At 33.9% G+C, this 14,669-nt stretch overlaps 1 protein-coding gene across 1 annotated transcript in view; it reads right to left on the bottom strand.

The window, feature by feature from the left end:
* The window catches only part of SP2353 (EGF like, fibronectin type III and laminin G domains protein pikachurin), a 165,410-nt gene that overhangs the window by 88,578 nt on the left and 62,163 nt on the right, over positions 1–14,669 (bottom strand). Inside the window, exon 4 of the mRNA XM_081972229.1 lies at positions 12,483–12,692. Coding sequence (XP_081828355.1) covers positions 12,483–12,692 — 210 coding nt within the window. The remainder of the gene's footprint in view (positions 1–12,482; positions 12,693–14,669) is intronic.

Genomic DNA, 14,669 nt, shown 5'->3' with positions numbered 1-14,669 from the left:
TATTGATTGATAATAGTATTGAAGCTACACATTAATTGTCGTGCTAAAGATTCTTGAAAGGAAAAATAGACTTTCAACGTGCTTTTTAACAACTTCTATTTATGAGTAAGACAAAATTCTAAGGTTAATAAAAATCCTAATAGCCCGCGCGGTCCCCATCATACCCCACCAAGCTAGGTTAGGTTCTGTCTCTTCTTAACAAATATTAAATTAAGTTATACCACGTTGATGGCACTAACTACGGAACAAAGTGCAATTATGGAGGCCCAACTTGGAGCTATTATGGCAATGCTTGAAAAACAAGAAGAGATTCGACAACGAGACAGAGAAGAACAAGAAAGAATTCGACAAGAAGACAAGGAAGAACAAGAAAGGATTCGACAACAAGAAGAAAGAATTCGACAACAAGACAAGGAAGAACAAGAAAGGATTCGACAACAAGACAAAGAAGAAGACAGAGAGCGGCAAGAAAAGCGTAACGTAAAAATATTGGACGTTCTAGCGGGGACCAAGACAGAAATCCAAGAGTATGTAACACATAGTCTCAATAAAATTCAGAATAATGTCGAGATAAAGCTACGCGACTTTGAGCGGAAAATTGACAGCAGAGGAGTCAGCTCTACAGTGATCACCGAAAACGGGCTCAACAAGATCAAGACTCCCACATACGACGGTCAAACTTCATGGGCAACGTACCAACTCCAATTTGAGGCCGCTGCAAATGCAAATGGATGGAGTAACGAGGAAATGGCTGTAGCACTAGTAGTAGCATTACGAAGACCTGCATTGGAGCTGTTACAGACTGCCTATCGCCCAACAAAGCAACTATGCATTAGTAGCTGCATTAGAACGTCGTTATGGGGATCAACATAAGAAAGGACTGTATCGAACGCAATTAATGGCAAGACAGCAGAAAACAGGTGAAAATTTATAAGAGTTTGAAGCCGAAATTCGTCGCCTTGTGCATCTGACTTACCCAGCCGTCCCGGATGAAATCCAAAAAGAATTTGTGGCACAGTATTTTGTAGAAGGGATGCGAGAAATAAAATAGTTGGGATTCTTGGTTATTAGCCTAAGTGCAATTTGTTCTGTAGTTTGTATGTGTTTTTTTGTTTTGCTGGTCGCATTAACTCTTAGTATGTGTCCGTAGTCGAGTAGAGATCTGCAAATAGATTTGTATATTTTAGTTGCAGTTTTTGTGCTTATACCTCTGTTCTTGTACGTAAGAACTCTGAAATGTTTAGTTCGTTTAATAATTTCAGTTCTCACGTTTTGTGCATGTTTTGTAAATTTGAGTTTTTGGTCAAGTGTTATCCCTAAGTATTTTATTTCTTGTCTTGGTGTAGTTACATTACCGTCTGTTGTTATTGTGGGAGAGTTGTCTTTTATTTTATGCTTTGGTAAGAGTAGTTGGTTTTTCGTGGGGTTTGGTGTTAATCTCCATTTGTAGAACCATGCTGTCGTGTTGTCTGTTAATGTCTGAAACTCCTCTACAGCTTTTGCCGTAGTTTTGGCATGAACTATGAATGTAGTATCGTCAGCATATTGTAGAATGTAGTCATGTTTGCTTATGTAGTGTTTGTCAAGTAGATTGTGGTTGTATATGTCATGGCAGAAGATATTGTAAAGGAAGGGTGATAAAGGCGATCCTTGTGGTAGTCCTTGTTCAGGAATAAAAGGAAAGGAAAGGTTGTCTATACGTATTTCTAGTTGCCTGTTTTCCAGTAAGTTTCTAATAATGTGGATAAGTATTTAGGTGTGTTCAGTTTGTGTATTTTTTTATAATTGATGTATTGTCACAAAATTTGGCTAAGAAGGGCTTTGTGGTGTGAAAAATTTAAATCGTTTAAGGGCGTTTCACACCACAAAACCTTTCTCAGCCAAATTTTGTGACAATATTATAAATATAAAAAAAAATCAGAAAAACTAATACGAAATTGAACTTTTGACACCCCGTATCTCCGAAATCATTGACTTTTGGACTGAGGTAAGTTGGTCTATATTTGTGGTAGCATTTTTTCCAGCGGCACCTTGTATATTGTAAAAAAAACTGTTTGAATTGATTGTGGTGATGTTACAATATTTTTCTACTCGCGTGTAGACTTTGATACTTTTTCGCACGCATATGAGTGCAGAAAGTTTGTCTTTTTTGTACTAGTGCGGAAAATACTTTTTTCCGCACTAATTTTTTAATTCAAGTTCAATGCAACATGTTTCTGTCAGTGATGTTATGAATTTATCATAGTGCATTAACTTGTCCGTGAAACTCATTTAGGCTGACAAATTTTAAAAGAATTCTATTGAACATTCATTCTTCTATACTTCTGTGTAACATTGTATATTACGTACGAAACGTGAAGTACAGGGTGATTGATTGAATTTTGACCACCCCCTTAACTTTCTTAATTTTGATTTTAGCAAAAAACGTTAAATACAAAACCAGTAGATATTTAGGTCTACTTTATTTTTAGATAAACAGTTATTATACAGGGTGTCCCAAATTTTAGTAATAAACCAAACTTATGTTTTTTTAAATACGATGACCAACTTTTTATCCGATATTTGAATTCTACGTCAAATTCTAGGCCTAATTGATGTAAAATGTCTGTATCGATATTCAAATGTTTTCGCAGCAGCGTCCTTGATTGGTTGAATTTTGACCACCCCCTTAACTTCTTTAATTTTGATTTTAGCAAAAAACGTTAAATACAAAACTAGAAGATATTTAGGTCTACTTTATTCTTAGATAAACAGTTATTATACAGGGTGTCCCAAATTTTAGTAACGAACCAAATTTATGTTTTTTTAAACACAATGACCAATTTTTTATCCGATATTTGCATTCTACGTCAAATTTTAGAAATTGATGTAAAATGTCTGTATCGATATTCAACTGTTTCCGCAGCATCTGTTACTTTAACAATGTTTCCTCGACTATGTGATTAAGAGTTAATTTAGTTACTCAAATTTGGGGCAGCCTGTATAATAACTGTTTATCTAAGAGTAAAAATATACCCAAATATCTATAACTGTTGCTACAACTGGTTTTTTTTTACTAAAATCAAAAATACGGAAGTTAAGGGGGTGGTTAAAATTCAATCAATCAAGGGCGCTGCTGCGGAAACATTTGAATATCGATACAGACATTTTACATCAATTAGCTCTAGAATTTGACGTAGAATTAAAATATAGATTAAAACGTTGGTCATTGTATTTAAAACAAAAGTGTTTGGTTTGCTACTTAAATATGGGACACCCTGTATAATAACCCTTTATCTAAGAGTAAAGTAGACCTAAATATCTACTAGTTTTGTATTTAATGTTTTTTGCTAAAATCAAAATTAAAGAAGTTAAGAGGGTGGTCAAAATTCAATCAATCAAGGACGCTGCTGCGGAAACAGTTGAATATCGATACAGACATTTTACATCAATTAGGCCTAGAATTTGACGTAGAATTCAAATATCGGAAAAAAAGTTGGTCATTCTATTTAAAAAAACATAAGTTTGGTTTGTTACTCAAATTTGGGACACCCTGTATAATAACTATTTATCTAAAAATAAAGTAGACCTAAATATCTTCTAGTTTTATATTTAACGTTTTTTGCTAAAATCAAAATTATGGAAGTTAAGGGGGTGGTCAAAATTCAATCAATCACCCTGTACATCAGTTTGAGTACTATTTGCTCCTAAAATATATTACAAAATGCAGTCATTGGACTCATCAGATGAAGAACTTCCTGAATTCGTCGTATCAACCGGGTCAATCGCTAAAACTTTGGATTTATTACTGTCAAAATCAACAGGACGCTACCAGAAAGAATATGTCTTATTTTCAAATTGGTGTAATGAAAACCATGTGAAGAACTTAAAGGAGGAACTGCTCCTATATAATGTTAAAGAGTACTACGAAGCTAGAAAAAATTTAGATTTAGCCAGCTATTACAAGCTAACTATAAAAAAAAAGAGAATTATTGTTTTTTTTGAAGAAAAAATGTTGTTTCTAACACTTGTGTGAAAGCATCTTTTCCACACGCGATTGCAGTCTGCCAAACAGTAGGAAAGTATCGCTTTCCGCACTTGTTAGGAAAATAACTATTTTCAACAATGTAGGAAAGAACAGTGTTTCATTATTGTTATTTTTGAATTTCATACAAAAATCTACTGTTGCTACTACACTGTATTTAAACGAATTATTTTAATTCAATTAATAAGCAAAATAATGCAATTTTAATGTTGTACCAAATTGTGAGGTGGCAGAATATGAAATTTTAACAATAATTATACTTTGTAATGCGATAATATTTTACGATTTACATGTGAATTTTACCCTCGTAATGCATTTTCGCTGTACGCGATTGAAGCCTAAATTAAAAATAAAGTTACAACCTGTTTTGGAATGTAATTAACTACTCGTCAATAAACAAATAGTTTATTTGCGTTGATCGACCTTTGTCACGAACATAATTGTTTTTGGAGAGCGACTAATAATATGGACATGACGATAACGCACCTGTGGTCGTCCATTTACTCACAAATTTTGTGGGTAGATGCTGTCAATAAAACGTTCGCGTTTTAAATTAAATTTAAAAACGTTTCCAATAAAATAGCGTCTAATGCTACGAAACAATGGCAACATCAAAGCAAATCCGCTTTGTCGGTCCAAACCTCACGGCGCTCGTTTGCTCCTCTAAGTTTCACTTACTTTAGAGTTAATCTTCTTTACGACCCAAAAACACCAAACACCGATTTAGTGTCGCAGTTTTGTTTATGTAAATCTCCGGTCTGAGACCGAGGAGTAATTTTTGTAAAGTTACAACAGTGACAATGTAACACAAATTGAGATTAATCGCTGAGCCCTTATAGGTTTATGAACGGTCGTTCGTATCGATACTAGGTTGTGTTATCGTCCATCTAAAATAAAATATTACACTGAAATAACGGTGTTGCTAATGGCAAAATCGATATAACCAACCCTAATGATGCCCTTCGATAAAATATTAAAGGTTGTAGATATTGTGACTTGTGGAGGGTTAAGGTAATGGCGGTTTGCCCACCTGTAAATACAATTTGTTTGAAAATACTTGTTTTGAAATAAGTGGATAAAATGTACTGTAGTTTGATAACGAACAAGTAGTATTTAATATTTATATTAATTTTAAGAATATTCAGATTTTAATAATCACTTACTATTTATATTGAATTGGAAATTTTACTACCCACCTGTAAAAACATTTTTTAAAAAAGCTTCTGCAAATTGATTTTGCTAATTTACGAATATACCTAATCTATTTACTAATCATTTTTGGAGGTCGATTACTAGATTTTTATTTGTTTTTGTTTCTATTACAAAGAAAGTAACTTCCTAAAACTAGTTTATTACACTCTTATGCAGTAAATTTAGTGCTACAAACTCGACTGGGTCGATCATAGCAATAAAACCACTTTATTAATAAAAGTGTGTCATAACCGAAAACGCTCTAGAGCAGAAAATGATTCACTTTCTGCGCACGTGCGGCGAATAACCACTTTCTGCTTTGAAATGGAAGCGTACATGAGGTACTTTCAAAGTCAGTCGTCGAAAAAATATTTTACTTTACCAAGAAAATTTAACCGGTAAATTAACAGTAAAATACTGGTAGATAAACTACCAATAGTGTGTTTCTGACAGTTCAGAATTTGACAGCAGTTTTCACCCTGACTGTACCAAATTTTGTAAAGTTTTTTCAGGTTATTGAATAGGAAATTTAATGACGATTCCAAAAATGTACTTAAAACCAGTCATTTTATCACTCCAAATGGGTTTTACAAGTGATTTTGTTCCTGACTGTCCTTTCAAACTGTATTTCTGACAGTTGAAAGTTTGACACTGCTTTTCTCCCCGACTGTACCAAATTTTGTAGTGTTTTTTCATATTATTGGATAGAAAATTTAATTAAGATTCAAAAAATGTGCTCAAAACTGTAATTTTCTCCCTCCAAGTGGGTTTGACAAGCAATATTGTTCCTGTCAAGTTGTGCTCCAAGTTCCGAAAATCAGCATTTAGAAAAGTTTTCTTGCAATATTCGATTCAAAACGCGTTTCTGAGATTTATGACACGTCTATGGTCACGTGACTGCCCAGCTAAATTATCCTCCAAAAACCATGTGATATAATCTGTGACTAATGTCAAAATTTGCCTAGAAATTGCAAAAACTACAGTTCAACACAGTTTTCGAAACAAGACGTATTTCTGAGATTTATGACAGTTATTTTGGCAATTATCAGTAAATTACAAATGGTTTAAATAATAATATCTTCAGATTTGCGTAATTTTTATCATCTCAAATAGTTATTTATGCAACAAGTGCAAAAAGTACATCATTTTTTGTTATACGAGACCGAAGGTCGAGTTTAACAGCACGTAAGTTCAAAAACAGTTATTTTCCTAACAAGTACGGAAAGTGATACATTCCCGCACGCTTACTGAAAAACGCTTTAGATAAAAGTTGTAGAGCACATTTTCGGCTATCAACTTGTAATTTTTTCAATACCGTAAATTTGACCATTAAGACGCAAAACGGATCTAAAATTCGGAAATTTTAAATCTCGCGCCAAGCGGTCGTTAAGGAAAGTTTATATCCGGCCGTGCTACCAACCTTTCAAAATCATAACAAATCGCCGTCAGTCATTCGGTAATCAAAACATTCAAAACAAGTTTATTTAGTAATAATTTTGAGTTACTACCCACATAATGTAAAGAAAATAAAAATAAATCGTGATAAAAATACTTTATCAGTAGCCACAGCCCAAAAATCTGGTAATTGCATTTATAACCTCATTCAATGTCTCTACTCAACATGTCCAGGGTGCTCTTGGACACCTGGTATTACAATGGAACTTCATTGGTACAAGAATCACTTTGTCAGAAAAGTTTTACGACATTCATTTTATGATTAATAAACCAAAGTCTCTAAAACAATAAATAATAAATCAAAACACCTTTTTATTCAGTCTTTATTTTTCAGGATTTTATTTTGACAATTTTTACCATTAATAAAATGAATGGTAGCCATGACATTAAAATGTCTATCTCTTTCAAGCAAATTTCAAATTTACTGGTAAAATTGGGAAATTTTTCTGTCACACTGAATTTTACTTTATTTTGCAGCTAAATACCCTATCACGGTAAATTTACGCCCCTCACTATTTGAAACTATGCTAACCTTGCAATTCTTTCAGTCTAAAAGCGGCCTACACATTGAAATTGGTTTAATAATAGGCAATTGCATCTGTTATAATTAAATGTAAAAATAATTATGAAAAAATTGCTAAGTGTATTATTAATGTTTGACCTCTCTAGACCGTCAAAGTAGCATCAGATAGTTCTTTCAACGCTTGCGACTTTTTCCAACTTGAAAGTTAAGAAACTAATCATAAATCCTTGAACGTATAGGTAAAAGACAAACGCCCACCCATAAAAGAAAGTTCAATACGTGGAAAAAAAGTCGGCGCCTTAACTCTCATACAAAACTTTCATAAAAATGGTGCAGACGCCATGAAAAGACGAAATGACGGCTGTTGGGTGAAAATTTTACGAGTCGCCTTTATCGTCTTGTTTGGCAATTCTCGTCGACACCTGATCGATTCAACACACATATGGTCTGCATTATTTGTTTTCGAAACTAATACGAAAGAGTAGACAACCTGGAAGAGAACATAATTTTTTTCTAAAATGAGTTTAGTTCTTAGTGCTTCAAAATGATCACATTAGAGTTTTATTCAATTTAGCTAGTGTTTATTATTTGTTTACACAGGATTTACTAAGTTTTTGCTGATAGAAGAGTCAATTAAGTTGGTTTTTAATTTCAACATAGTCAATATACAAACTTACGTTTTGATACTTTACGCTCAATGTAACTGAATTATTGTATCAACTAATTTTAGTTACATTCAAAACATTTATGTTTCTATTAACTATTATACGTCACTCCATTTTACTTGGTGATTTTTGCTATATATCGTTGGTGCCCGCGGGAGGACTGAACCAGTTAGTATTCTCATCCCGTGTAGGTAATGGTAATGGGTGTGATTATCTATTCAAAACTAGTAATCAAAACTAGAGTAATAAGGATATTATTAAACAGTCATAGAACATCTATAGTATTCTACTGTCCTTTTATGACCATAAATCCCTTGGTGACTATAGCTGACATTAAATATGAATTCTTAGTTAAAAAACCACCTTTCTAGTTAAGCGCAAATTTTAGCAAAAAGTGGAATATTCAAAGAAAGGTCATCTTCATCGTCAGCTGAACTGCACAATCGCTAAATTAATAGTAAATTTCCCTAGGGCGTTCAAAAGCATTACTATTAAATTAAGCACTCGTTAGCAATTTTCAGTTGAGTAATTAACTGTCTAGAGCGGTTTTCATTGGTTTGGCTTATGTGTTTGTTCATGGTTGATTAAACGATTTCAGTAAATTAAATTACTGTGTACAAAGTCTTTTTTATGCGGGCAAAAATGTTACGGTAAAAGTGAAAATCCGCATACGTACTTGGGAAAATTTGCATCCGAGCATTCGAGTACTTTGTATCCGATTATCGCGAATGAGTTCGTAATAACCCCCTTCCCCTAAAGCGTTCGCTTAATGGGGTGCTGACGCAACGGCATTTCCATTTTCTGGTTTGTCAACTCTGTTTCGAGTTTGCGATGAACATTTTCCGCTGTATTTATCCAAAAAAGGCCCCTTTTAAAGGGTACATACCTGGGATAACACTGTTGTCGACAGCTCTTGTATGGGTGTAATGCACCGGCGTAATATTTTGAATAGATGGCTTCTGGAATAGAATTTGAAACTTTTTCAGCAGGGGATAATGGAAATTTTACTACTCTTGAGGGACTATAAAATGGTGGCAAGAGATTATTCCTAAAATATGTTGCGAAGAGAAAATTGCGGGTGCAAAGTGGTACATATTTGTAAAAGCACTCACCAGAGAAAGATAATTTAACCAAATTTGTGGTTTACTTTCTTTTTAAAGACTTTACATACAGGGTGCTCCAATTGATTTAGGTTACTATTGCTTTCTTCAAAACCGTATAACAGCCGTACTTTGCTGCTTTCCACTGACCGTGCAATGAGAAACGCTTTTAGACAAATGAAGTGTATTCATTGGTTGTCACCGTAATTCTGATTCGATAATAGTGCACGAAAATCGCCGCTTCTGCTCCTAGTAACAAAATGTTCTTATTTATTCAAGAAAGAGGGATTTGTTTTTTAAAATTAGTCTGAAAAATCATACTGGCTATCAGTCCTATTTCTAGGATAAGAATAACTCTATAACTGGATAGAACAGCTAGTTGCAACAAGAATTACCACCATAAATTTAAAGTACTGAATAAAAGCAATTTCCAGTTCTTCACAAAGGATTGAAACCATTCATTTTGACGCCGTCCAAGCCAATTTCTTTCAGTTTCAGGAAGAAAAATTCAAAACGAAAACTACGTCTTACGAAATTAACTCTATGCATGTTTGATAGAATAGGTCTTGTTGTTTACTTACAAGGGGAATTTCTTAGGAAATTCCAGCTTGACTTAAATTAAAACAAATCCCCGCCCTTTTCGTATATATCTCGCATAGTTGTATTTACTTTTCGCTACCAATTTTCCGCGACCATAAATTTTTCAACCAACTCGTTACAACTTTCCGTTTCCTGCCTCGGGGAAACTTCTATCTATTATGCTACCGGAAATGCAGCTTAATTGAGACGCAGAGATAGTTTATAGTGTATTAATTGTAGTAATGGGTAAATTACCGGTAAAGTAAATATTTTACTTATAGAAATTTTAACATCGCTTTTCTCCCTGGCTGTACCAAGTTTTGTAGTGTTTTTTCAGGTTTAATTTCTATTCTCACTCCAAGTGTATTTTACAAGCGATATAGTTCCTGATTGTCCTTTTAAACTGTGTTTCTGACAATTCAAACTTTAACACTGTTTTTCTTACAGAATAATAAATTTTGTAGTGTTTTTTCAAGTTATTGTATAGGAAATTTAATATAGTCATATAAAATAGTAATAAAACAGTAGTCATTTTCTATAGTATCGTAGCGATACACCGAGAAGCATCTTCGATGTTTGACGCAAATCGCAAAGCGTTTTGCGGGTATTCTAGAACGTGGTTTGCCGAATATAAAAGAAGCGGTCTTGACGGTGGACCAGTAGTAGATTTGGGAACGCGGTAAAGTTTAAATAGTAGAATAATTGTGTTTTTGGTAGCTGAATTAATTATTGTACAGAGTGTACAGAATTGAGTGTTTTGAAGTGTAAATAAATTTATTAGTTATTGAGTTAAATTGACTTTGTGTAAACCCACGGGAAAACCGTAACAATATCTTCAAATTCGCATTACTTTTGTCCTCTCAAATTCGCATTATCTGTCATAATTTAAACATGAGATAATAAAGTAAAGTGACAAAAAGCTGACAAAGTGATAAAGACTACTTTTTTAAAAAAAAGTTATATGACTGTTACTTGATTTCGTTCTTTGTAAAAAAAGCTCTACTTCATTTATTTTATTATTGATAAACGAAAATCTCTAAAACAATATACAGGGTGATTCCAAAGTTGGTGCTTTCCTTTCACCTGCGAATAGGGCTTCAAAAAATATGTTTTTTTTTTTCTTTGGCGCTTTTTCGAAATATGAACAATAACGAAGATACAGGGTGTCAAAGTTTTCCTGAAAAAATAAAAATTTTATGATTTTGGCCAAACCACTTGAAGTAATTAGACAAAATTTTGTAGGTGTCAGTAGCTACGTGGAAAGGAAATTTTCCAAGAAACAACAATTTTCTTGCGTTTACCAGTGGCGCGCGTATAATTTTTTTAAAACATTTTCGAAAAAAAATATTACCCTACTAGTTTTTTTTCAACATAAAATTTATTATTGAATTCCTTGTTCAATTCTAAAAATAAAACCCCTTTTATTATTTTTTTCTACGACGCACCGCTTTCGAGTAAAAAAATAAAAACCGTCTTAGTGCGTTCCTAAAATTAAATGCTGTTTTAATTTAAAATGTCAAATTATTAAAACTTAGTTCAAAGGCGGCTTAAATCTTTTGTTTTTGTTTATGTCTGTTGATAAGGAATAACCTGTAGTTAGTTAAAATTATATTTAAGTTATTTTTTATTTTGTTTTTTTTTCAGTAAAATTTTGACACCCTGTATCTTCGTTATTGTTCACATTTTGAAAAAGCGTTAATGGAAAAAAAAAACTTATTTTTTGAAACCCTATTCGTAGGTGAAAGGAAAGCCCCAACTTTGGAATCACCCTGTATAACAAATCAAAACCTTTTAATCAGTCTTTATTTTCCACGATTTTATTTTAAGGATATTGACCGAAAGTTTCTTTAATGAAATTAATGATAGCCATGACAGGAAAATGATATCTTCCCACATTTCAATCAAACCCATAAATTTACTGGTAAGATTAGTACATTTTTCTGTCATTCTGAATTTTACTTTACCTTACCGTTAAATAACAGGTCATGGTAAATTTACTACCATTACTAAATTTAATTGGTTGATTTTTCTATTTCGCTTGGTGTTATTTCAAAATTACCTGAAGGGTTTTTAGCAATATTAAAACTACGTCTTGGACACCTGAGTTGTCTGTTTTACAACCTGGATAGAACAGTTGATTATTATTAAATACTTTTAAAACAATAGTGTACCTAACAAACCATATATCACGCAGAAACTCTCGAATAGTTCCGCTACATTAAATAGGGTTTGAAAGTAGCCGGTTCTCCAGATAATATTTCAAAAGTTTCATCTTATAAGCCATTTATTAAGGCCGGAATACGTTTTACTATTGCCGGACTACCCTCCATTTTCTTATAATACAGACAAATTACTCGTGTGTTTGCGGGACGTCGTAAATAATGCGAATAAGGAGCAGGCAATGCCCGAACTACAGTCTTGGTTATCTTGACCTGTCTATGTATCGACCGATTAATTCTTAACTTTGTGTTGATTTTTTTCTGAAAGAGTAAGAGAGAGGTTACCCAATCTTCATAATCCACCTCAACGTGAGAAAAGTCATGTAAAGATTACTTTTAGTAATCCTAAACTTTTTTTTATAAATTCTTCCAATGTTTTTTCATTGACCGTTAATAGGAATTTCTAATAAATCGATTACATTGTAAACCAAAGAATGTGTCAGCAGTACAGTAATTAGGATAGATCCAATAATTCGCACTATACATTACAAGATTATAATCCCTGTTTTCTATTCGATCCATAACAAAAAAGCCTAAATCAACATCGGAATAAACCAAATCAACTTTCCTGTGAAAGACTTAACTGGAATAGTCTCTGCTGATTTTTTGGAACCTTGAAACAATTAAAACCAAAAGCAGTTTTTGTAGTAGTAAAGAAGGTGGACGGTGATAAACAGGAGTCAATTCTCAGAATCTCTTCAATAACGTACAAAAACCTCAACTTACCTTTCTCGCATTTCCCGCCGCCCTTTCCCAAGGGACATAAGCACTTCACTGGTTCCTCGTCACGTTCGGCCTGGCAACCGCCCCCTGGGCCACATTCCAACGTGCAGGGCCGGACAGTGGAAATGGGCAATGTCGACTTCAAAATGCTCGAACTAACCGAGGTCAGCTTTTGTTCCAATCTGGGACCAACCGTAGTGTAGTTCATGATTTCTGCAAGAGAATTTTGATTCAGTTTTTTTTCCGTAAAGCTGTGAGGAGGAAACAACGCCAACGCTTTCTATAAATATAGCATAGAAAATTGGTTTCGGTGACGGTATAAGTGATCAATATTTTTGTAAACAAATATGGGAATTCTGAAGTAGTAGTCCATTTTCACTAAGTGAAGTTGAAGTAGACAGGGGTTGTTGAATAATACAAAGTCATCTTTACAGTACATTTATTTGGTCTTTTGAACCATAAAATGCCCTACATGTTTAGAGCGCAGAAGCAGCTCATCTTTAGGGGCTTGTTAAGTGGTCTTATCAGCTAGCTGCCATTCTATACAAGGGGACAGCAAACCTACGGTTACAGCAATTCAAAAAGGTATAGTTTTATAGAATAAAGCATTTAAAAAAAAAATCATAAAGTTTTTAAGGATAAAACATTTTAGAAAACCAAAATTACGTAAGAAAGTTAAGTTTAAAAGTGAAACAATCTTATTTCGGAGAAAAAAATTCACAGGCACATCTTATGGAAATGTGTGGAAATGGACGAATTCACCACCAAACCAATAACCTCAAATGGTCGTTTTTCGCATAGTAAACTCTACAAACATAGAAATGTTTATTCAGAATTTTCCCTTTAATAAGGACCGCATTGTCCGTATACTACATAATGTAGCTTTTAATCGTATATTTTTACCAGTCCAGAAATAGTATATTACGTAACTAGTGCTGTAAAAGACATTTTACGCACGATATGGAAAAAATAACGCACGAAGCCGCGTAGTGTAATTCCATGAGAATTGACATTGACAGTCGATAATATTTAATTCACAGTAAAATTGAGAAAATTGACTGATTTGGCGTTCAAATTTAACAGTAAAAATGTTGAAATTGACTAGTTTAGTGTTTAAATTTGCCAGTAAAAATGAGAAGTTAACAAATGTATATTTATACCTCTTTCAACGTTTCCTCCAAAACACATTCAAGCACTCAAATAACTAGACTTTCATATTGATAATAAAATAAATACCTTACGAAAGTAAAGCTCCCGTTTTTGTTAAAATTTCTCATTTGAATTATCATATCAAAGCGAACTACGCTAGGAGTAGTATAATAATGTTACGATTTTCCCGTGGGTTCACACAAAGTCAATTTAACTCAACAATTAATAAATTTATTTACACTTCAAAACACTCCGTACAATAATTAACTCAACTACTAAAAAAAACACTACTACAATTCCACAATTATTCCACTATTTAAACTTAACCGCGTTCCCAAATTCACTACTACACTACTACACTACTCTCGCGGTCGACACCGCTTCTTTTATATTCACAAACCACGTTCTAGAATGACCGCGAAACGCTTCGCGATTTGCTTCGAATATTAACGATTCTTCCAGGTGCGGCGCTTCCTAACTGTGGCCTACTTTAATACGCGCCCGGCCAGATATTGCGGCGCTTCGATTCCATCCCGAATCGAGTATAGTAGGCCTAAACCGTAACACTGCCTCCCTCTTAAAGCTGATCGTCCCGATCCGCTTCATCTAATCCGTGGTATTTCTTGAGTCTGTCCAGATGGACAATTTTCATCTTGCCTTTGGGGCTGCGTTGGACTCTGTACACGACGTCATTTAACCTTTTTACCACATTGTAAGGCTCCTTCCAGTGTCGTTGCCATCTTTGACTTAATCCTTTGCTCCTCCTGGGTTGAAACATCCACACAGCATCACCTTCCTTATAATTGCCACCAGTTGGTCTGTGGTCCAGTGTCATCTTCATACGGTTGTTGTTTGGTTTCATCTTCTCTCTCTCAAGTTCCCGAATTGTGATGGATCCCTTCTGTAACGAACACTGGTCACACCGTTTACACCATTCCTCAACGTCCTTTCTGAAGTTAATCCAGTAAAATCGATCTCTTATTCTAGCCAAAGTCTGGTTTACTCCAAAGTGTCCTCCTCTGCGACTGTCATGTAGTTCTC

Source organism: Ips typographus, linkage group LG2, assembly GCF_016097725.1.
Source record: "Ips typographus isolate SLU linkage group LG2, UJ_Ityp_2.0, whole genome shotgun sequence".
Lineage (NCBI taxonomy): Eukaryota > Metazoa > Arthropoda > Insecta > Coleoptera > Curculionidae > Ips > Ips typographus.
This window is presented reverse-complemented; position numbering and strand designations above follow the sequence as displayed.